Raw genomic sequence first — 24,678 nt, forward strand, 5'->3', positions numbered from 1 at the left:
ATGCGTTTTCAGTGCGTCCGGAAAGTATTCACAGCGCTTCACCTTTTCTACATTTTGTTGTTCCAGATGGAATAGTTTTTTAAATTTTCCCTCAAAATTCTACTCACAATACCCCATAATGACAACATGAATTTTTTTTTCCAAATTCATAAAAAAACAAAAAAAATCACTTGTACATAAGTATTCACACGCTTTGCTCAATACTTTATTGATGCACCTTTGGCAGCAGTTACAGTCTCAAGTCTTATTGAATATGATGCCACAAATTCCTAATTCCATTCAGGTGTCAGTTATGAGCCCTGCTATAATTTGTAATTGCACAAGACTCAATGAAACACACATATATGTATATATAAAATGTTTCTACAAAGGCAAAGCTTCCTGACTTATTCACATCAGAGGCATACAGAGACATCTAGCGGCTGATGAGTGACATTGCACTGCATTTATGGCAACTGTCCCAGAACTATTGTTCTGTTCTCAAAAAGTATATAGTGTTAAGTCCAGGCAAAGCCCAAACATTTTTCAAAATGATTTAATTAATAACCTATTCTCAAGTTATTTATTTGTTTAAATATGACATTTTTGTTGGTCTTACAAAGTTTGGTAAGGAAAAAACCAATGGTAATGTTCATTTTGCAAGTGCTTTTATGATAACATTTACAAATTCAGTTTTAACAGCAGTATTGGTATCACAAAGAGAAAGCAAATACTTTTTATGGTAATAACGTCTCTTATAGACAAAAAAAAATCCACACTTGTAACTGCCAAATTTATTATTAACAGAGAAAATAAATGGCATTTTATTCAACAGCCGTTTCACATGTTACCTTATCATCTGTGAAATATTATGAGCCAAATTCTCAGCTCAACACGTAAACAACTTGACATTTTCTTTAAAGTCAAATAAAATCACGACAGCGATTCGATATTCAAACCAGCAGACACACTCAAATTATTACTATGCATCCTGTAGAAGAAAAGAAAACGAGTGTATCCCCTCCACGTTGTCAACACAAGTCAAAATAAAAATAAAATGCCTCCAAATTTAAAGCACATATACTGAGGATAGAAAGATTTTTTTAAATATATATATATTGATGCACATGTTAAACACTGCCCCCTGCTGGATGTTTGGTAGATTGTGTATGAATGAAGAAAATTAAGAGCAGGTGTGGTTGAAGTTAAATGTAGCTTGAAATGAGCTTGTTTATCAGTTTCTTTCATTTGTAAAGCCTCAGTCTGGTGTTCCTGTTTCCACTTTATAATCTAAAAAGAACTCTAATAATTGTTACAGATCTCCTCATCGATTGGTGTGAAAATCTCACTAATCGTCAGGGTCGGCTCGGCCCAATATGAAGAAGCAGACAAGAACGCAGCAGCTGATTACCAGGAACAAACCCAGAAAAATGTAGACCAACGTGGTGGTCCAGAAGGCGAACAGGTACAGCGTCTTGTTGCAATACATCTCGTTGTGGGACGTCGTTTTATTATAACTCGGCTCGTAAATAGAGTAGATCCACACGTTACCTATTAGAAAGAAAGGAAGGTAGGAGAAGAAAAAAGGAGAAAAATAAGAAAGGAAAAAGATGAAGACAGAAAGATGAGGGGAAAAAGAAGGAAGGAAAAACAATTTTCACAGAACTGTTGAAATCTGCAGTAGAGGTGGGCGAATCGATCCTAATATCGATAATATCGATACCAACGCTAGTATTGATATTGAACGATCCTCATGTAAAAAGATCGATACTCAAGCTTTTTTCTCTCCTGCACGCACTTACTGCTGCGCACGCAGATTCATCAAAGTCTCCTCTCTGTCTGTAAGAGCAGCGCTGCGCTGTGTCACACAACGCAGAGCAGTGCACCTTTGTATTGTGGTTTGTCAGCCCTCTACCTCAGGAGATTTTGTTTTAAGTTGTGTTGAGTGATATTTTTTTAACAAAAATGTTCATTGTGATAAAGTATTTTGTTGTCACATACAATGTTTAGCAAAATTCTATCCTAGGTCTTTTGGATCCTTTGGATCTATGAAGCTTAAATATGAAAAAGTATCGGTATCGATATCGGCGATACTGGGCCTGTATTTACTTGGTATCGGATCAATACCAAAATTCCCGGTATCGCCCGCCTCTAATCTGCAGGTACACATCATGATTGTGGGTGTGAAACAGCGACATCTAATGGTCAGGAAATGTCACTACATTATGTCACCTGCAATAAACCAGCAGAAAAGGAAGAGGGACACAATGGAGTTCCACGTAACGCACAGGCGGTTAAGCGTGCTGCGGGCTCCTTCTTCGGACTCCTGCGTGCACGGCAGGCAGGAAAGCACCGTGAGCATTAAGCCGAACATGCCCATTACCACCAGATAGATGGGGATGTTGTCCTGCCGCGGACACTCCTTCAAGTACTTTGCACCTGTTGCAAGGGAGGGAGAATAGAACCATAAATACAGAAAAAAAATCTGACTTTGGCATTTGAGAATCCACTCCCGAAAACTACTTGCAGAACTCACCGATTGCAATCTGAGCAATGGGCAAGACGCAGACGATCACCTTGGAGAACACTTAAAGAAGGCAAACGGCATCTTTAGGGCAACACATGGTGTAAACTGCAGTAAAAGTGTGTATCTTTTTCAAACACGGCCTCACCCAGTACCGGGGTTGCGACTGCAGCAGGCCTCAGAATACGTTGCAGAAGCGTGGAACTTGCCATCTTTAGTAAATGAGGGTTGCTAAAAAGAAGATAGAAACCAAAGTCTGACATCGGCAAATGCTTTTCATTTTAGAATTCTAGTGATGTTTATACCAGTGATTAAGTTGAGGTGACTGTATTTCTCTCAGTCTTCTTTACTAGTTTGAGTTCTTTTACCTAGAGTGGTTAGTTCAGTGGGATAAGGAGTTGGGCTACCAATATGTAGATCTGGGTTCCAATATTTGTGGAATTTCTTCCGCTCCATGGTACGGAATCCTGAGATAACCACCAGTACCAATGGACCTCTGGACCTAAATAGGATTTGCTTCTTCTTTACTGGTACATTTGGTAGTAACAATGCATTACAACCCCCCCCATGTGCAGATGGTCCTGATAGGACTGTAGACAATAACTCAAAACAATAAAATACTATTGTCTTGTACACCCTCAACTTCAAAAGTCATATAGCAAAGACGAACTGATTCACATTTGGTGAACTTTGAGGTACGAGATCAACTAAAAAACCAACTTTGTTTGGGCTATGCAATATCACACAGATGAGTCTGCCACCTGCTGGATGCAATGTGCACCTAAGCTAACAATTTAAAACAGCAACCATGATATCTACTATGTCGCCAAATCCAGGATGAAATACACAAAAAGAACAGGAAAGTAAAACAGTAGGAACTCCCCTATGGTGTGACACACCCACACAGTCTGCACAAGACTGTTCAGCTCCTCCCTTTGTAGAGGGGGCGTGGCCATTGGTAACGCCCTTGCATGCCTGCTACATTAAATACCCACTTTGTAGATGGTAATTTATGACACAAATTTAATCTGGCCCAGTGACGTTTGTTTAGGATTTTATCTTAAATGACCTATTGAAACACTAATTAGTGAATTAATCTGTTTCATGATACTTAAGTATTTTGATATATCATATTGCAAATTGGTAATGTCACAATCGATTAAGGTTACTTCTGGGAGGGGTCTTAACGGTGTTTTACAATAAAAAGTAAGACCATTTGAAAAAAAGTTTTGTATCTATCTATCACCAATGATTAATTTATACAATTTAAAAACTAAAAGTTATTGACATGATCACAACTAATTGCACATCCGAGTATAATTTTGAAATCTGCCACATAAACGCAGACTGGTTAAATATATAAACTTACAAAAGTTACACCACGAGGCATTTTATAAAAAAAAAAAAAAAAATTAGCATTCCTCTGTTACCTTATTTGTAGCAACAGCGTTGCCATTAGCTGTAACGCCTTGCTCGTTCTCACCGCTCTAATAATAACAACCTGTTCCTCTGGGCTAAAATACACAACTTGTGACCAGCACATTTTTACGTAAGACAAGTCAAATGACACCTTAAATTTCCTCTTTTATGGGAACACACACAGAACCAGAGTTAAATCAAATTACTGAGGTACTGATTAGCTCTGATTGCTACTTTGGGGTTTTGTTTGTCCAGCTCACACAAAGAAAGCCTGAATATGTTGAGCTCATCCTGTACTTCACTCCTCTGGTGCAAACTCAACTTTTATTCTTGCTTCCCGACTTATTTTTAATTTTCACTGTCAGGGTGTGAAAATGCATTTTAAAATTCCTCTCATTTTTAATCACTTTAAACAGATGTCTGCTTAAATATAGTTGCGGTTGTAAACCATTGTGTGCGTAAGAAAACGCCAGGTGGTAGAGCGTTTGTGTATCAAGTACCAAATGTTTTGGAACAGTTTGCTAGATGAAATTATTCATTCAAGTTCTGTGAGTATCTTCATATCCAGAATCAAGATATACCTATTTTCTACCATTTACAATCGGAGAGGGTGTATAATTTTAATTATTGGTTTGTATCACTCATTAAAATTTTAGTTTAGTTTATACATTATAGGCCAAATAGCCAAGTTGTGTGTGTGTGTGTGTGTGTTTGGGGGGTTGATCATGCCAAATCCAGGTAGAGCTGACATTTGCCGTTTGGCATACTTATGCATTTTGGGTCAAGGATGAACGCTGCAAAGAACGTACCGTTGATAGGGCTAATATTTTTGGAGAAATTAGCCATTTTAGCTAACCAATAAACAAAGAATACTGCGCTGCAATGCGCCATGCAAATTATTGGTTGAGCTAATAGGTTTAATAAATGGAATAGTTTTGACCGTGTTAAATGTTTGGTGTCCATTTGAATGTCGCCATCCATTGGATTCGACGACATATAACGTATGTTACCCTGTAATATGATAACTAAGCATGACAGATGATGCAAACTATTCTTCTTCACAACTCTATTGCTCAACCAATAATTTGCTTCACTTTTTACCAAAATTGGAGCAACTTTAACTTTTGACCCCTGTACAAACTGAAATGGACCTTTCTCACCATTTTTGCTAGTTTTTACCCCATAACTCCATAGAATTCATTCATAGCTAGTCGAAACTATACCTTTTTGGAAATTTTATAATCAGACAAATAATGTGGTATAGTGTTTAAGATGATTGGGGAATTTTTTAAGTTTGACCCCTGTGTAATCTTTCAATTGACTTCCTATTGAATATTCAAGGGGACACCCTGCCCTTTTCAAAACAGTAAATGTCTAAGGCAGTGATTCTCAACCGGGGTGCCGCGGCACTCTAAGGTGTATTTTAGTGCCAGATTTTGACGGATTCCTCAGTAAATATTCTCTTATCTGCTGCACTCGATGTCGGTTGCAGCTGCAGAGTCACAGCCAATGTGGTGTAACTGCATTCTCAACCAAGCCAGTTTGACAAGCTGCAAGTTGCCGAGAAATGAAACTGCAAAAAACACACAAGATATGATCTCAAGCACACAAACAAAACAATGTCTAGTAGGACATTGGGCCTGACGGAGTCTAAAGGGATGACCTTATCAGATGGTAGAGCCTAATTCAATAGTCAGTAAACGTTTATTTTACAGCGGTTAACCCTTTACTGACTGTTGAATTTACAGTTTCATTTTTAAAAAAAGGTGTAAACATGCTCTTTTTTCTTTCTTCTTTTCCAAACTAGTCCACAGCCTCACCTTCATTTGTTTAGTTCTTAATTCTTTGGTTGGCCACGCCCCCACTGGTGCTGTCCAATAATGGAACTCGACCTTACGTGAATCTGCTGAGTCACTGCTTGTGTTTAATTGCAGTAAAACCTCATTTTATTTGTGTTATTTGTGACACTTACCTCCTGTTTTGGACCGGACCTCCTCCCTTCTGCTGCTCGTGCTCTCAGCTCAGGTTCCGCTCCGTGTGTGAATGCGCGCGTAGCTCTAACTGTCGCCCGCGGGCAGGTGCGACGAGGCGTTCAGGTGCACAGGTAACGCGTCGGTAATTACCGCTCTCACAGCAAACACTGGGATTTCAATTCACAACCAGTTTATTTAATTAAAAAGTTGTCGATACAGATTCAGAATTGTTGTGACTGTGTGCATCAGAAGAATCATACCTAAACGAGACAACAAATCAATAAATAATCATAATTATATGCAGAAGTGGAAAACCCCAGTTTCAGTGAATAAAACTTCTACACCTGTGCACTTAAAACAGGTGATTTTACCAAAAAGCTCAACTGCCTGCCTGAAGAGTTGAACTAATTAGAACTAGAGTACGGCACTCATAGAGCGCAAACCTCCGCCAACGCTAGTTTACAATTTTACAAATGTGTACCTTGAAAATAATTTTCAAGTTCAAAGTCCTATTAGAAGTGGGTTTTCATAAGCTAAAATATAATGTATAATGTACATTTGAACATATTAGTGGCCACAGACATAATAACCAATCTAAGTGTCGTAATTTTAAACTAAAAGAAAATGACAGCAATAGCGCCACTAAATATTTACAACTTACAGAGACACTTTGGCAGCAGTGTCAACTGTTTTTGAGAAACTGCTGTATATACGTACTGTACTGGAGCTCTTGGTGACACTCTATTGTATCTGCACTAACGGTAAATGTCCACTTGGTGGAGACCTTGCTCCATTTCAAGAACCTTGAGTATCGGCCGATGCAGGAAAACAGCAGTGACCAACCTGTTGCTCATATTAGTAGATGTCTAACCAGCAGACTGGTTTGAAAATGTGCACCAATAACTAATACTGTCAAAAACAACAACAGCACCTCAATCTTTTTCCAAAATACCAAATTTTACAATACATCCATGTGTCCATTTACATGCATCAGTTGTGCCAATCTGGTTATCAGTGCTTCATTTGCAGTGATGCTGTTACCAGGGTAACTAGATGATTTTCCAAAACTGTCAAAGGTCTGTCAGGCACACACTAGAGGATGTCTCAATGTAGACACATCCATGGATGCCTGAGCAGGATTGGTTATTGCATAGGTCAATCACATGACTCCGCCTCTTCTCAACTTCTGCTGTCTGAAATTGGGCCACTCCCAGAAATGAGTCCCACATCAGACCTCTACTCCACAACTGCACACATCAAAAGGGAGACTAAGAATGAGCCTGTAGATGTGGGTCTCTGAGGGAGTGACGGCTGAGACTAACCTCGATAGAGATGTAGGCATTGGGGTATCTCCTGTAGAAAATGGCTCTGAGGTTGAATTCAGGGTTTTCTTCTGCCTTGAACACCCGCGTTCTTATGACGTCAGCCTCACAACGCACTACTGCATAAACATCCGGAGCTGTGGGTCACACAACACATTAGCAAACATTTTCATGAATTCGGAGCTGTCCGTAAAGCACATTTCCACCTTGTTAGCCAGGCAACTTTAGATGAACAACACTATTGTCATTCTCCATCACTTGTCCAGGTTGGAAAAGGCACTGTTCAACTCAGCCACATCCGACAGACCCTCCAGGGGGATTTCAAGGTATTACAAGATAGTATAAAAATATCTCCAAGATACTCTGGGCCTTTGGTGATGTTTCTAGGGATTTGGCTGTACCTGGGAAACCCCCATTAGGTGACACTTACGAGGCATCTGATTTGAATGCCTGAAACAAGTTAATTGGAGTATTCAAATGCAAAAAAATCGTAGGTCTACTAAGCCCCATCTTTGTGTTCTTCACCCTCGAGACTTCAGTTGGATTGGCTACCAGTTTAAAGACAGGGATTTGGTTCTGGTTTGTCCACTTGAAGCTTCCTGTATGTGTGCCCCTGGACAAATTTCATTTGCACTGCCTCAGTCCACCCAACTATAAATCCTCAGCTGGGGAGTAACCAATAATGGGCTAGCATCCCTCTCGGAGACGTTGTAGACCTTAATCCACGTCACAGAAATCTCATGTAAAACACAGCCCTCGTGGTCTGGAAATAATGTACTTTCTCAGAACCAGTCTCATCGTCCATTTTACCCTCACTTGAGAACAATCCTCAAGATACCTCAGTCCCAAGTCATAACCAACCCACCAGTTTTCAGCAGGGTACCCAAAACTGAGATCTGGAGGTATCAGTTCTCATTCCAATTGCTTCCCACTTGGACTCAAATAGTTAATGCCCACTTAAGTTTACTTTCTGAAGAATGCCCCAGAACTACGTAATATTTAAAAATCAGCAATGCAGTTCTGAGACCTGTAACAAACATTTACCAAACCTACAGGTAAAAAGTATCTATGACAAAGAGGAACTCTGTTAGAGTCCAGCAAAGACAGAGAGAACATTTGAGTTTCAACAATATGGATTCATGTCAATCGTAACATCTTGGTTTTCTCCATCTCAGCTCTTCTTGGATCCTTCCACCACAACATGTTACCAATAAGGTGTTGGTAAGATTTAAGGGGCCACCACCATACTGACATGCTAGATCATCATAAGCTACCAGGCTCCAAAAACATTTTAGAGAAAAGATCAAGTGTATATCGCAGAAATATTTCCAAAGACTTGTATTTTAGGTTTATGGTTTCTGGATTCCTGCTTTCTGACAATGAAAAGTTTTAAAAAATGACAAATATCAGAAATACTATCTTAAGCATAGGATCCCATCAATATTGTAATATCAGGAACCCACCTAGTGAAGAATCAAAGGTTCTTCAGGTTCTTCACTAGATGGGTTTCCATTACAGATTTGTGCAAACTTTTAGTGATATTTTCAGAATGTTGCTCTGGATAGTGTTGTATATTATTTACCCAGAGCAAGAATTTTAGCTGAGGAAGCTTCTGCGATTTGAAGCGAAACGTCCTCGCATCAAGCAACCCAGTCCAGTCAAAGATTCAAGCTTCTCTACTTTCCATGAAGTGTATTTTCAATCTGCCCAATTTGTGGGGTAATGGAAATGCACCTACTGATTAAAATGTGCAAAATATGAGTAGTTTGGTTAGGAGGCTATATGTGACTGAAACCGTGTGTCCAGGAACGTTTCTACATTCTGAAACGGGGGTGTGATAATCAGTGTTGGGCTGAGGAACCTGTTTGTTTGGGTGGACTGAGTCCTGATGCCCTGCGGAGATGAACTGTTGTCACCACAGATGGCTGAGGTAGAAAACACTCAAACACAGAGGGCAATGGCAAATCCTCCTTCAGTTCCCTGGAGGACAAGACCACGATCAGGAATGTCAAAGCTGATTGAGATTGATGCGATTCATCTTTTGACTTTTACATACCTGAGTTGAAGACGTGAATGGGAGAAGAGGCGTAGCAGAAAGCATCCTGTGGCACCTGGTAGGAACGTGGTGGGCAACACGACGTATCGGCCTGGAGCCAAGGTTGACCTCAAGCTGACGCTGCGTGAGTCCATGTAGACGGAGCTGGCTGCCTGCTCCACCACACACTGCACCCGGCTGCGGCGGTTCACTTCCACCTGCAGGATGCGTGAAACCAGGCTGACAGTGAGTTGTGCAAAATGTAAAGCTGCAGGTATAGAAGGCTGCAGATGGCCTTCACATGGACATCCTGCTCCGTAAACTGCCCACCTTCAGCACATCAAACCCAATGGGAAGGTTTTCTCCTCCTCCAACTTTCCTGTGTATCCTCCTGTCCTCCTGTTGCAGACAGATCAGCACCTCCTCCTCCTCTTTTCCTCGCACCTCAAACATGAACTATCAACAGAATACCATCAGTAAAGTCATTCATTTTCAAAATCGCCCAAGTTCCACCTCAGCTGTACCTGTGGATTATGCAGGAACGTGTCCCTGTGGTTGATACATCCTCCACATCTACTCCTCTTATCCAGCTGTGGCTCCCAGCTGTTGTTCACCTTTCTGCCCTCATTTGTCGCTTTTTTTACAGCCTTATTTCTCTCACCCTTTCCTTCCCCTCCTTTCTGGCTTTCCCCAAGACGAGCCTCCTTCCGGTTCCCTCGCTGTTTGGTCCCTTCAGGTTTGGCAGCACTCTTCATCAGGGTCAGTTTGTGTTGGCTCTGGGGGACAGTGGTTAGAGATGATCCAGGGGTGGCAGATGCAGGGGCCCACTCCCCGTAGCAGCGCACCTCTCTCCAGTGGGCGCACACCCACAGGAGGGCCCGCTCCACCAGCCAGCATATGACCACGTCTGTGAAATAGTGACAGAAGTCCTCAAAGTCCATCCTGGAAGAGCAGAGTGAAAAATCTGTTGAAGAATACCTTGGAAATTTGGAATATGCACAACATAGACATCAGGGTTCTCGCCAGCACAGTTGAGCATAGGGGGTCCCTATGCTGTGATTTGGATCCCCTAAGCTGTGATTTAACCAGCATGGGGGGGGCTTTTCTGTTTATTTCTTTTTTAAATGACATGTAGCACGTTATTTAACGTCCCAGTTAGCAACACAAAGTGGCCCTCAAAATGCAGGAAATAGTGTTTCAAAGGATTATGAATTTCAAAATTTTCTCAGGAGATGCCCCCAGACCGTCCTTCAATACTCACGCCCACAACACTCGTCGCGTGGCTATACCCCGCTAAGTTCCCACCTATGCTGTGAAAAAATCCTAGTGAGAACCCTGGACATTTTATTGTGGCCCAATAAAAGACTGTACCAAAACTCCCCAACATCTCGGACAGTGAGCCCCATCTTCTCTCTCTCCAAACGAGGCATCTGTTGCCACTGGATTGACCTGCAGAGAATGTCCAAGGAAAGGTGAAAGAGAAACCAACTGCTGAGCTGCAAGTTATATACAACAGTATTAGGGCCACACTGAGCTGGTTCGGATCTGTATGTTGATTTGGCACCAGATTTAAGACAGATGCCCTTTCTGATGCATGGGCAGGGGTGGGCTTTGAACTGGGAACCTTCCGCACTGGAAACAAGAGCATGTAACCGTTTCGCCAAAATGTCAAGAATAAAGCTGAAATACAATTTCGAGAATAACGTCAAAATACAGAGACTGAATTTGAAAAACAATTTAGAGAATAAGGCAGCATGGTGGATTAGTGATTAGCACTGCTACCTCACAGCAAGAAGGTCATGGGATCGATTCCCACCTGTGGCCTTTCTGTGAGGACTTTGCATGGTCTCCCCGTGTTTGCGTAGGTTCCCTCTGGGTGCTCCGCCTTCCTTCCACATCCAAAGACATACTGTCTATATGTGTCCCTGCGACAGACTGGTGTCCTGTCCAGGGTGTACCCTGCCTCATGCCCTATGACTGTTGGGATAGGCTCCAGCCCCCTGTGACCCTTAATTGGAGTAAGCGGGTATAGGAAATGGATGGATGGATGGATTTCGGGAATGAAGTGGAAATGTAGAAAATCTATTGAAATAAAGATGATATACAATTTTGAAAATAAAGATGAAATGTTGAGAAAAAAGTTGAATTAAAATTTCCAGAATCGAGATGAAATACAATTTTGGGAATAAAGTCAAAAATGTACATCCATCCATGAATCTATCCATTTTCTATACCCGCCTACTCCAATTAAGAGTCACGGGGGGCTGGAGCCTATCACGGCAGTCATAGGACGAGAGGCAGGGTACAGGCTGGACAGTACGCCGGTCTGTCATATAAGTCAAAATGTCAAGAACTAATTTAACATTTCAAAATTAAAGTAAAAGTTTTTAGATTCAATCAAACTACCAGTATTTGCACATATGATGTGATAAAACTGTACTTCAGAATTGATTATTAGAAACAAGGAAGTTCTTTCCCTTTAAAACATAAACACACGATGGTAGCTAGGACACATTCTAACTTTATTCTTGAAATCTAAAACTATGAACTCCTGAAAAGTGCTCATTGGTCCATTTTAATAATAATAATAATGCAGATGTTCTTGCCTACAAGCTGAAGACCCATCCAAATGTGACCATGTTGCAAAACATAGCAAAATGTCAATGGTGGACTTTCCCGAGCAGTAACGTTTCATGCGTCCTCACCCCTGACTCCAGGCACCCGTCCAATCTGTGGTTCCCCAAGGGTTCCTCATCCGCACCATCAATAATCTAGATGTCCGATTCTTCTCCATCTGCTTCTCTGGTAGTCGCACCCTCCTCACAGCTGTGATCCCGTAGGCATGTCCTCGAACCAGACCGCAGGCCAACACAGACTCCACCGTCTCCCCCTCTGTTGGCTGAGGAATACAACACACTAAATTTATTTCAAAAAAATTACTCCTAAAATTAAATTTTCACAATATCTTCTTAAGGGTTTCACTCGTATAGAGCAGGTGATGAGGGCTTTCCGTTCATGCGCCTTAGCCAACGTCTGGAAGAAAGACCTCCTCTGGTCGCTGTGATGGCTGAGTGCCTCACGATCCACAAGGAGGGACTCCGAAACCCCTCCAGTGAAGTCGATCAGGGCCTCTGTTGTGTTGCCTCCCTCTAAAGCCTCATAACAGCCATTTAGCCTGGATGGAAACAGAAATATATTGGACGTCAGTAGTCTCAAATCCCCTTCTGACAACAACACACCGTTTCATATCCCAACACACTTGGCATAGGCCTTCTCCAGAAGGGCACTCCAAAACTCCCGTGGTGTGGCTGAGCGGCAGAAGAGCAGCACGCCATCTTTGCTGACTGGCAAACGGTCATCCACAACTACGTCCAACCAGCGGCCCAGACGCCAGAATCGGAAATGAAAAATTCCAGCATACTGGTCTAAACACTTTGGGTTCCACTCTTGGTCCACATGGTCAGGAATCACCTGAGAAGAAGAGGAAGCTGAGACTGGAAAGAAGGAAGGATGATTTCTTGAAAAAAAAGAATTGGATATATCCAAAATACAACCTTTTTCCACAGGGATGGCTCAGATGCCAGGCAAGAAATGGCTGCCACCATCCAGCAGTTACCCAGACTACCTTGGTGCAAGTCACAAGTGCTGATACCATCAACAAACAGACGAGGGTCCTTGCATAGCTCCTACAGAGACAGAAAATACAACAAATCAATATGTTTGCCTCACATTCAAGTCAGTCAGTTGGTTGGGGGTTTGCAGGAATTCGCTATGGACTTTATACACTCAACAAAAATATAAACGCAACACTTTTGGTTTTGCTCCCATTTTGTATGAGATGAACTCAAAGATCTAAAACTTTTTCCACATACACAATATCACCATTTCCCTCAAATATTGTTCACAAACCAGTCTAAATCTGTGATAGTGAGCACTTCTCCTTTGCTGAGATAATCCATCCCACCTCACAGGTGTGCCATATCAAGATGCTGATTAGACACCATGATTAGTGCACAGGTGTGCCTTAGACTGCCCACAATAAAAGGCCACTCTGAAAGGTGCAGTTTTGTTTTATTGGGGGGGGGATACCAGTCAGTATCTGGTGTGACCACCATTTGCCTCATGCAGTGCAACACATCTCCTTCACATAGAGTTGATCAGGTTGTCAATTGTGGCCTGTGGAATGTTGGTCCACTCCTCTTCAATGGCTGTGCGAAGTTGCTGGATATTGGCAGGAACTGCTACACGCTGTCGTATACGCCGGTCCAGAGCATCCCAAACATGCTCAATGGGCGACATGTCCGGTGAGTATGCCGGCCATGCAAGAACTGGGACATTTTCAGCTTCCAAGAATTGTGTACAGATCCTTGCAACATGGGGCCGTGCATTATCCTGCTGCAACATGAGGTGATGTTCTTGGGTGTATGGCACAACAATGGGCCTCAGGATCTCGTCATGGTATCTCTGTGCATTCAAATGCCATCAATAAAATGCACCTGTGTTCTTCGTCCATAACAGACACCTGCCCATACCATAACCCCACCACCACCATGGGCCACTCGATCCACAACATTGACATCAGAAAACCACTCACCCACACGACGCCACACACGCTGTCTGCCATCTGCCCTGAACAGTGTGAACCGGGATTCATCCGTGAAGAGAACACCTCTCCAAAGTGCCAAACGCCAGTGAATGTGAGCATTTGCCCACTCAAGTTGGTTACGACGACGAACTGGAGTCAGGTTGAGACCCCGATGAGGACGACGAGCATGCAGATGAGCTTCCCTGAGACGGTTTCTGACAGTTTGTGCAGAAATTCTTTGGTTATGCAAACCGATTGTTTCAGCAGCTGTCCGAGTGGCTGGATGAACATGCTGGATGTGGAGGTCCTGGGCTGATGTGGTTACACGTGGTCTGCGGTTGTGAGGCTGGTTGGATGTACTGTCAAATTCTCAGAAACGCCTTTGGAGACGGCTTATGGTAGAGAAATGAACATTCAATACACGAGCAACAGCTCTGGTTGACATTCCTGCTGTCAGCATGCCAATTGCACGCTCCCTCAAATCTTGCAACATCTGTGGCATTGTGCTGTGTGATAAAACTGCACCTTTCAGAGTGGCCTTTTATTGTGGGCAGTCTAAGGCACACCTGTGCACTAATCATGGTGTCTAATCAGCATCTTGATATGGCACACCTGTGAGGTGGGATGGATTATCTCAGCAAAGGAGAAGTGCTCACTATCACAGATTTAGACTGGTTTGTGAACAATATTGAGGGAATGGTGATATTGTGTATGTGGAAAAAGTTTTAGATCTTTGAGTTCATCTCATACAAAATGGGAGCAAAACCAAAAGTGTTGCATTTATATTTTTGTTGAGTGTATTTGTACAGGCAAAGCAGTGTTCCAAAATCAAAGCCAATACTGCGACTGATTGAATTCAATCAATTTTATTTATGTATACAGCACCAGTTCATAAAACAAGTTGCCTCAAGGCACTACACACAACGAGGTCTAGACTAGACCTTACCCCGCCATATTGGCGACATTGGGTTGACAGTGGATTTGGGTTAGCATTAAAGAAAATGCACACACCAACAACTCAACAGTAGGACTGCCTCTTTAATTTCATGACCATGTAAATGTGCTGCAAGCAGCACATTTAAATGTTCTGAGCTCTGCTGAGGATACAGATCTGAGTGGTCCTGGGTCAGGACTGATGTCACTTTGGACAGGGTCGGGTTACAGTAGACCTGCTGCTACATATGTCAAACACAGCCAAAAGATGCACACCAAAAGCTTCAAGAAGACCTCATGTTACAAACTTGATTTCCCCTAAGATGATATTACACTCATCATGAGCTTGGTTTGGATAGATGAGATCACCTAGATTTTGTACTGTGATAGCTGATAGGATGTTAAGGTGAGTCTGTGCACTTTCGCATGTGTCAGCAGAATGACTCGGCAAATGTCAGCCTATAATTCAACTCTGTGTTGATCCATGTTTAAAAGCACACTGCCTCCAGTCCCCCATCATAAAAATAAATGAGTTCTATGAACTAAACGATCCCACTGTGGGCGTAGAGTCTTGTTGCATGACTCACTGTCAGTGTGAAGATAATCCCACCAAAATATTGAATGCTATAACTGAAGGTTAAATTATTGAGTAAAATCATGAGCAGCAGCTAAAATGTTGTGTGAAGACCCTATTGTTCAACATGATTTATTCACAAACATCATATATGATTCAGGTATATGCTAACTAGCAAATCTAGTATGCTGAGTCATTACTAGGCTAGGTGAGCTATCTTAATTTGACAGTTAAATGAAGGGAGTGTATTTATGCTGCAAAATGTTCTTCCAAGTGACTGCTTAGATATATTTGTCTGTGTCTCTGATGAATAAATGCTTTCAGAGTTTTATAAAACCGTATTACCTAATATGAATAGCTTAGGATGGAGTTATCATGCGCCATTATGCTACCAAGCTGCCATCACCAAAAAGGGCAAAGCCTTTATTGAGTGAAACCCAAAGTGTATACACAAAATATAAAAATTGTGTGTTATTTATTACACTTAATTTTCCCAGAAATTGGTTCTTTTCTGTGTTATAATACACAAGAAAACAACTGACTGCAATACTCCTTTAGGGCAGTGCAAACCAATCTATTAATATAATACTGCAATAAATTCTCAGAGGCAGAATGGAAGCCAAATAAGGATCATAGCAATTGTACCAATTTATAAAATGCAAGAGCCAAATTTATAGCATGACATGGTTAAGCATGTGTCCTTTAAAAATAGCCAGTTAACAATAACATTTATATACAACTTTAAATTGAACATTCAAAGCAAAAAGTAAAATACGTATCAAATAAATAAAAATAATAAATAATAAAATAAAATCTCGTATATAGAAGGATAAGAAAGTACAAACCACATAAATAACACTAATTAAAAAAATAGGAAATGCAAAAAAAAAAAAAAAAAAATACTTAAAAACAATAACAATTCTCAACCATTAGAAAGTATTTATTATATACAGTTGAGAACAGAAAGTCATCTAATAAAAAGATGATATACAGGATGTTTCAGAAAAATTTGTATAATTTGGTAATCTAATAACAACCAATTTTCATTCAAATAATCTCAAATTTTAACAGCATGTGTAAAAACAAACAAAAAACTTAAAATGATATGTTTTATGCTTTTTCTTTTCAGGTATAGAAATACCATTCACTGGAAAAGGAAAGGCATTTTGTGTGTTAGCGTATGCAAGAGCATAGTTGAAGACTGTACAGCATGCGTTTGTGAGGGAATTCACTAAAAATGCACCAACTACCATGCAGATTTGCGTATATTAAAAACTTGTGAAATTGTTCATGAATTCCACATACCTTGGAATTTCTCATTCAGATTTTGAGGAATACATCCTATTTTGCTCAACATTAACCTGTTTAGTTTCATTTGCCTAGACTATGTACTTACTCAGATATTTACAACTCAATGATACTGACTTTTTTTAAATACCCTGTATTATAGATATGTCACTTTGATTTTGTTCATTGTTGTATTCCCATTGAGAGGTTTGTTTTTTACCCACGGCCTGTGCTAAAAACACTTGCGCTATTTAAGTTCGCTGTTGATTTTCTAAACCCATGCATAGAAAACTGACCAATACAGCAGTCCGTCAGCACAGTGACGGCACGCTCTCCGAGGGTTAAGGTTTCACAACCCTGGCATCTCTCCTATAATAGAAAGTGCTTTAATTAAACCAATCTGATAAAAGCGTAGCATGCTCAAACTGCCACTGGATTTAGACGTAGGAGGAGCAGAATAATTTGTAAAACAATGTTTAGCATTGATTGGAAGCAGGAAGATGTTACCAGGTGTGTAAGCAGTTTGCCACATTTCATACTGATGATCACATACCTTCCTACCCCTTTTGTTCCCCCTTGTTCTGCACTTTCCACTCACCCTCGGCCTCTTCCAGGTCAGCCCCGGCGGCGGGTCTCTCTTATAGAAGAGGGACTGGGTGGTGGCGGGGAATAGGGGGTCCTTGAAAGCGTGCCTCGATGCAAACAGTCACGCTTCAGCTTGTGAAAACTCTGCCCCTGGAAGAGACTCACTTTATCTGGCATTTTGTTCGGCGAGGGTCACCTGAGGAAACGAAATAGTAAAATTGCAATCGAATATTGACATTTAACATAAAGAAATACATCAATGTATAAGAGACATTTGAGCTTTCTACTTTAGCCACCAATTTGCAAATTCATGTCAAATACTTGACTCAGAGCATTTCAGTGTGGTCATATTATGCAAAATGTAACTACTTTTAGCAGCTATGTATGTTTGGAGTTTCATAATGAACATTCAATTTCCACAATTCTATGTCTGCCTTACAGAAATTCCACATCATAAGCAGAATTTAGGCCTGAAATGGCTCTTATTTGCTCCCCATGCATTTAAAGCGTATTTTTTAATTTATGTAGTCGTCATGAAAATTCCAGTAAGGTATATCTTATATATTATTCCAATTCTAAGGTGGAACTATGCTAGTATACTAAGTATATCTAAATATCTAAAAGAAGAGTAAAATAGGAGAGTAGAAAAGAGTAGCGTAGAGCCACTTAGGTGCCTGGTCTTGAGAACTAGGGATGGTAGGTTGAAAAGCTTTATTATCCCATGGGAACTCTCCCTACCCACCCAAGTGGCTCAAGAAAAAAAGTATATATAATATAATAGTATAAGACATAAGAAAGATAAGACATCATATATATAAAACTATATTCAAATATTAAGGGTAATAAACAACATATACAATAAATATGGTACTAAAACCTGTGCCAAATCAACATGCAGATCCACCTTGGATTTGCTGTGGCGACCCCGAGTGCAAACAAGGGAGCAGCCGAAGGGACTTACTTACTATGGTACTATATAATATACAGGAGTAGGTATTGAAATCTAATATTAATACAGGAGAAGATTTGGTCATGGTCATGGTATTTTATTACAGAAACAGAAGCTATGATGTAATGTGTATTGTTATCTATCTAAAGTAACTCTGCTAGCATACTATAGGAAAATAAAAGCATAAATCTAATGCTATGAAATGGAAACTAAGAACTAAGGTACTACTATACGAGGGCTGTCAATAAGTAAGGGTCCTTTTTATTTTTTCAAAAACTATATGGATTTCATTCATATGTTTTTACGTCAGACATGCTTGAACCCTCGTGCGCATGCGTGAGTTTTTCCACGCCTGTCGGTGACGTCATTCGCCTGTGAGCACTCCTTGTGGGAGGAGTCGTCCAGCCCCTCGTCGGAATTCCTTTGTCTGAGAAGTTGCTGAGAGACTGGCGCGTTGTTTGATCAAAATGTTTTCTAAACCTGTGAGACACATCGAAGTGGACACGGTTCGAAAAATTAAGCTGGTTTTCAGTGAAAATTTTAATGGCTGATGAGAGATTTTGAGGTGATTCTGTCGCTTTAAGGACTTCCCACGGTGCGAGACGTCGCGCAGCGCTCTCAGCCGCCGTCGTCAGCCTGTTCAAGCTGAAAACCTCCACATTTCAGGCTCTATTGATCCAGGACGTCGTGAGAGAACAGAGAAGTTTCAGAAGAAGTCGGTTTCAGCATTTTATCCGGATATTCCACTGTTAAAGGAGATTTTTTTAATGAAAGACGTGCGGACGGATCCGTGCGGACGGATCCGCGCGTCGGGACGCAGCGGCGCAGTGCGGCGGCACAGGAAAAACACCTCCGTGTTGATAACCATTTGTAAAATCCAGGCGGCGTTTGATGGCTTTCAGTGGAGTGAGTATATAAGAAATTGTTTAACAGGCAGGACATGTTCTAACTTGTCCTTAAGGCTTTCAACAGAGGTGTTTTTCCTGTGGCAGAGCTGGGCCACTCAAGGACATTTATAGAGTTGTTCTGAAGCCACTCCTTTGATATCTTGGCTGTGGTCTTAGGGTCACTGTCCTGCTGAAAGATGAACAGTCGCCCCAGTCTCTGGAACAGGTTTTCATCCAGGATGTCTCTGTACATTGCTGCATTAATCTTTCCCTCAATCCTGACAAGTCTCCCAGTTCCTGCTGCTGAAAAACATCCCCACAGCATGATGCTGCCACCACCATGCTTCACTGTAGGGATGGTGCCTGGTTTCCTCCAAACACGACGCCTGGCAGTCACACCAAGAGTTCAAGAATTTTGTTTCTTATGGTCTGAGAGTCCTTCAGGTACCTTTTGACAAACTCCAGGTGGGCTGCCATGTGCCTTTTATTAAGCCTGGCCACTCTACCATACACAGGTCTGATTAGTGGATTGCTGCAGAGATGGTTGTCCTTCTGGAAGGTTCTCCTCTCTCCACAAAGGAATGCTGGAGCTCTGACAGAGTGACCATCGGGTTCTTGGTTACCAAGACCCTTTTACCCCAATCGCTCAGTTTAGATGGGTGGCCAGCTCTAGGATGAGTCCTTGTGGGTCTGAATGTCTTCCACTTATGGATGGAAGCCACTGTGCTTATTGGGACCTTTAAAGCAGCAGAAATGTTTCTGTACCCTTCCCCAGATTTGTGCCTCAAGACGATCCTGTCTCGGAGGTCTTCAGACAATTCCTTTGACTTAATGCTTGGTTTGTGCTCTGACATTCACTGTCAACTGAATTTACCCCAGGTGGACTCCAATTAAGGTGTTGAAACATCTCAAGGATGATCAGTGGAAACAGGATGCTCCAAAACTCAATTTTGAGCTTCATGGCAAAGGCTGTGAATTCTTATGTACATGTGAATTCTTAGTTGTTGTTGTGTTAATAAATTAGCAAAAATCTAAAAAAAAAAAAAAAAAAAAAAAAAATTTTCACATTGTCAGTATGGGGTATTGTGTGTTGAATTTTGAGGGAAAATGAATTTCATCCATTTTGGAATAAGACTGTAACACAGCAAAATGTGGAAATAGCAACACGCTGTGAATACTTTACAGATACTCTGTAAATGAGTACTGGCCTTGGCTGGAGAAATACTTTGCATCAAACCAATGCTCATCCAGGGGGTATGTGTAGACTCTCATTGGCTTCACACTATGAAATTGTGAATAAGCACCTGAACCACATAACGTACGAGCAGTTTTGTAGTCAAGCCTCCAAGTCCAACTCAAAGCCCCAGTGGTTGAGTCTGAGTCAAAATTTCCAATGACGAGTTTGACTTGATACCCCAGTGTTCAAGTCTAATTCCAAGTCTTTAAAGAAGAACCCCGATTTAAGTCTCCACTGTTTGAGTTGGAGTCCAACTCTCTAAAGAAAAGTTTGAGTTGAGTCCCCTGCATTTTAGTCTGAGTCCATGTCTCAAAAGAGAACTTTGAGTTGAGTCCCCAGTGTTTGAGTCAGATTCCAAGTCTCAAAATAAGAGTCTGAGATAGCTCCCCAGTGTTTGAGTCCAGTTTTTTAAAGAAGAGTCTGAGTCGAATCCGAAACAACTCAGTTTGAGGCAAGTCTCTAAAGAAGAGTTCAGGTTGAGTCCCCAGCATTTGAGTCTGAGTCAAAATATGTAAAAAGCTTGAGTTTAGTCCCAGTGTTTGAGTCTGAGACCAAGTCTTGAAATCAGAGTCTGAAATAAGTCCCCAGTGTTCAAGTCTGAGACCAGGTCTGTAAAGACAATCCAGTCGACTCCCCAGTGTTTGAGTCTGAGTCGAAGTCTCCAAAGAAAAGTTCAGTTGACTCTAAAATGTTTGCGTCTGAGTCCAAGTCTCTAAAGACAAGTCAAGTTTAAGTCTCCAGTGATTGACTCTGTGGTCAAGTCTCTAAAGACAAGTCAGGGTTGAATCCTCAGTGATTGAGTCTGTGGTCAAGTCTCTAAAGAACAGTCTGTTGAGTCCTCAATTTTGAGTTTGAGTGAAAGTCTCAAAAAAAGAGTCCAAGTTCCCACTAGAGTAGCATCTTGAAAATCGGGAGTCAAGACATTCTTGAGTCCAAGTCCTACAAGTACAACAACCTCCTTGCAGGTATTGTAAGATCACTATTTAAACTTTCTACAATTGTATTGTTCCATGTTATCCTGAATTTCAAAAATTACAGGCAGGTCGAGTCTTTGTCTTATAATAATTTCATCTATTTGTCAGGATTGTGGGTTTTCTTATGTATTGATCTGATTTTGTCTGTTACTTTTCTGCTTGGGTTTGGTGTTACTGCTTTCTCTTGTCTGTCACTTGGGTGCTTGGTGGTGAGCAGTTCTCCTTCTGTTTTCAAAGGATTCAAAGCATTCAAAAGAATTTTATTGTCATATGCACAAAGGAACATGTTCCCTGCACAATGAAATGTGTTTACTGCATTTAACCCATCCTAATTGCCAGTTAGGAGCAGAAGTCGCCTTTAGGCGCCCAGGGACCAGCTCCAGATGTATATCCTGCCTTGGGTCAACAGCAGGGCTGAGCAAACCTTGACCGGCCATGACGGTCATGACGACAGACACACACATAACACACACGTAAGTCGGCCCGGTACATGAACACTTATAAAAAGCACACACAAGGTAAAACTTGGGAAAGAAAAACCTTCATTGCTGCTGCTGCATTGAATCATGCAGCAGCAAAGCAGGAAAAAACCCATCAGCACAATGAACAATGATCACACACAACAACAGAGACGACGACCGAGATTTGTAAGAGTCCAGTTATCAGACAGAACACCCGGCGGCTGCCTTTAGGCGCCATCAATGGCCTTGTTCGTCCATTCTGGAGGGAGGAGGGACCCAGCCCTGAACAGTCCACTGAAGACCAGGGGAGTGAGGCATGAGCGTTGTTCTTCTCCAGGAGGTTTTATCACAGCGGCCTTGAAGTGCAGCTGTGTTTTGGGAAGCCGAATGAAAATCCAGATTAGCAGACGCCTGAAAGATTCCACAGTCTGAAACAGAGTGGCTTTCAATACATCTGAATTAGGAGAGGAGATGTGGTCATTACTGACGATCAATGCGGTTTTCCAGTGCAGCCATTCTTCCGGAGATGGTATCCAACACGCGGTTAACACCCGCCGACTGAGCTGACACTGCCCTTCCAATTGAATCAATCATGTGGGGCAGCCTGGACGGGCCAATTATTGCCGCTTCCACTTTCTTAATTTTCCGGTAAACCAGCGCTATGCCCGGTCCACACAGCAGGAACCCAGTCACCACCATGCCAAATATATACACATCTTCGACGTCCTCCACAGACAGCGTGTAAAGGCACATGACCTGTCATTTCCTCCAACTGTCCATCACGTAACCCATCACATGTGTCCTGGCAGGACAGGTCAGGTCCTCCGCTTCCGAGTGTCTTGTAGAAAAAATAGTGTCAGTTGCGTTCAGAGACCACTTTAACAGATCCATTTTTGCTGTTTCCAGAAGAGCAAAGCTGGTAGCCTCAGAGACAACACGCCACAGAAGCAGGAAAGATAAGGAGGGAGGGAGAAGAGAAAAATGCGACCGTCTCGGCTAGCAAGCAGGCAAAATTTCCATGCTTTGTTCTGGATCTTCCCCACACACCTGTTTCCTATTACCTGCTCATCACACCCTGTATTTAAGCCTCTCATTTCTATCCTTCCCCGCCAGATCATTGCGCTTATGCCATCGTGTCATAGCCTTGTTTCTTGTGTTTTTCTCAACATGTTACCTTGCTGTGTTTATGGGCTGCCAGTTTTTGGACCATGCCTTTGCCTAATGTTTCTTCTACTGTTGCTGTTTTTTTTTAACTGCCTTTCTGTGTTTTAACCCTGCTCACTGTACCGTTAAAACCATTTGGCCGAATCCCATCCGAGTCTGAGCTTAGCATTTGTATCCAGCCTTTTTGTACCACTGATTCTGATACTATTCCATGTTGACCTACAGGAGTCATCGGAGTGCATTCCAAGGTGCAAAAGGTTATTCAACCACTTTAACTCAAACCCCAGGTCCAACCCTTCTCACAGCTGATAACTTCCTAGAATACGATCAGCATCAAAATTTAATGGGTTCCGTCGCACCTGTCACAGTTTCCATGCAAGAATCGCAACAAAACAACCTTATACATCAAAGTGACTCACTTTGAATTCAGACAAGATCCACTCAGTGGATCCAGGATCATAGTGTCCCGTGGATGGTTGAAATTAGACTGTATTTCGGAATAGACTTGTTCTCTTATTGTTTGTGGGTCAGCTACTGAAAGTCACCTGACAACCTCCTACATCCATCCTCTGAACGTGATGGATTTTTGTTGACCTGAAAAGTGAATTCTGCAAGTAAAAACAGTCTCAACAAATTCCGACTACCTCTGGAGGCAGAGTGTTGCTCTTTATCAATCTACAGACAATAGACAGGCAGCAGTGACTTAATTACAGCTGGTGAACGCATCATGACGACGAAACAGTTGAGTTACCTCAGATCTTCTTGGATTTAAGACACTTTGTCCTTAACCACTATGTGTGTTACTGCACACTGCTGCTTCCTGCTCCGTGACGCTGCAAATTCAGAAGTCTCTTCTTAGATCGTCTCCTTGCGTTCTCACTTCTTATCTTCTCTTTTTGATTTCTTATCATTTTGGTCTCTTTTTTTATTTATTCCACGTCTCCACTCTCCTCTTTTCACATCAAGAGTCCTGGTGTATCTATTGCTGTCATGCTTGGTGCATCTGACACCTGAGAAACCAAGAGGAGGCACCTTCTATTTTAACTGCTTCACTGCCACGTATCAAGCACATCAATTATCTTCCTCCATAAATAGGATTAGTGTTTTAAAAATGCATTGGGAAACAACTTTTAGAATTAAGTAGGTGTCTTGTTTGGAACAGGACATGCAAAAATACACTAACAGAGACAAAAGAAAAATGTCATAAATGACAAAATAAAATAGTGGAATGGGTACCAAATTCTTTAACCTGCTAATGTAGGGGACTCAAATTGGTGGACCGAGGGCCAAATGTGGCCCACAAAGCACAGAATTGTGGTCACACACACAGTACCTTATCTTATTTTTCTACATCTACATTTGTGGGGTAAAAGGGAAAAATGTACCCCAGGATGGGGGGTTTGGGGAGGTAATGAATACCTGAACTTCTGATCCAAGTCTCAAAGCTGACATAGTGAGGTTGGGCATTAAGACTCAGCTCCGAATAGGTATTAATGCAATGCTAAACTTAGTACAGTGTCGACAACTTTAGCATGCATCCCTGCGATTCATTGTTTCAAAATGCTAGACACTAAATTCTGTTATAAAATTATTCAAATGCCCAAGATACAGTTGTTTCAGAAAGTGATTCGCTGTTTCACAACAATGTTCGAAACACTAAACAAAACAATTCTGTTTGAAAATTATTTGAAACACCCAGTGTATACATTACAGTTGTCAGAAAACGATTATTTCAAAATGCTTGATCACGAAACATACAATACTGTTTGAAAATTATTGAAATGACAAGG

At 41.5% G+C, this 24,678-nt stretch overlaps 2 protein-coding genes across 2 annotated transcripts; both read right to left on the minus strand.

Moving 5' to 3' along the window:
• Positions 1-810: 810 nt before the first annotated feature.
• LOC117505007 (transmembrane protein 272-like) lies at positions 811-6,015 on the minus strand. Its single transcript, XM_034164532.1, has 5 exons — positions 5,895-6,015; positions 2,652-2,734; positions 2,516-2,566; positions 2,212-2,418; positions 811-1,530 (listed from the first exon to the last, which is right to left on the minus strand). Exons 2-5 carry the CDS (start codon positions 2,713-2,715, stop codon positions 1,328-1,330), a joined length of 525 nt encoding a protein of 174 aa, XP_034020423.1. The 5' UTR covers positions 2,716-2,734; positions 5,895-6,015; the 3' UTR covers positions 811-1,327.
• Positions 6,016-6,068: 53 nt separating this feature from the next.
• Positions 6,069-23,891, minus strand: LOC117504999 (calpain-5-like). The gene is given in 14 exon segments (XM_034164520.1): positions 6,069-7,142; positions 7,218-7,354; positions 9,079-9,197; positions 9,274-9,470; positions 9,583-9,708; positions 9,777-10,194; positions 10,624-10,701; positions 11,958-12,151; positions 12,235-12,427; positions 12,512-12,723; positions 12,807-12,938; positions 17,230-17,321; positions 17,324-17,412; positions 23,640-23,891. Coding segments are annotated over 13 exon segments (2,145 nt in total). The 5' UTR covers positions 17,394-17,412; positions 23,640-23,891; the 3' UTR covers positions 6,069-6,965.
• Between the last annotated feature and the right edge of the window lie 787 nt (positions 23,892-24,678).

Source organism: Thalassophryne amazonica, chromosome 23, assembly GCF_902500255.1.
Source record: "Thalassophryne amazonica chromosome 23, fThaAma1.1, whole genome shotgun sequence".
Taxonomy (NCBI): Eukaryota; Metazoa; Chordata; class Actinopteri; order Batrachoidiformes; family Batrachoididae; genus Thalassophryne; species Thalassophryne amazonica.

Bases quoted from the DNA above. Each gene is read 5' to 3' on its own strand.
- LOC117505007 (XM_034164532.1), bottom strand. From the start codon at position 2,715: ATGGCAAGTTCCACGCTTCTGCAACGTATTCTGAGGCCTGCTGCAGTC. The intron at 2,567-2,651 runs GTGAGGCCGTGT...GCCTTCTTTAAG, and splicing joins AGTCGCAACCCCGGTACTGG to TGTTCTCCAAGGTGATCGTC. The intron at 2,419-2,515 runs GTGAGTTCTGCA...CCCTTGCAACAG, and splicing joins CATTGCTCAGATTGCAATCG to GTGCAAAGTACTTGAAGGAG.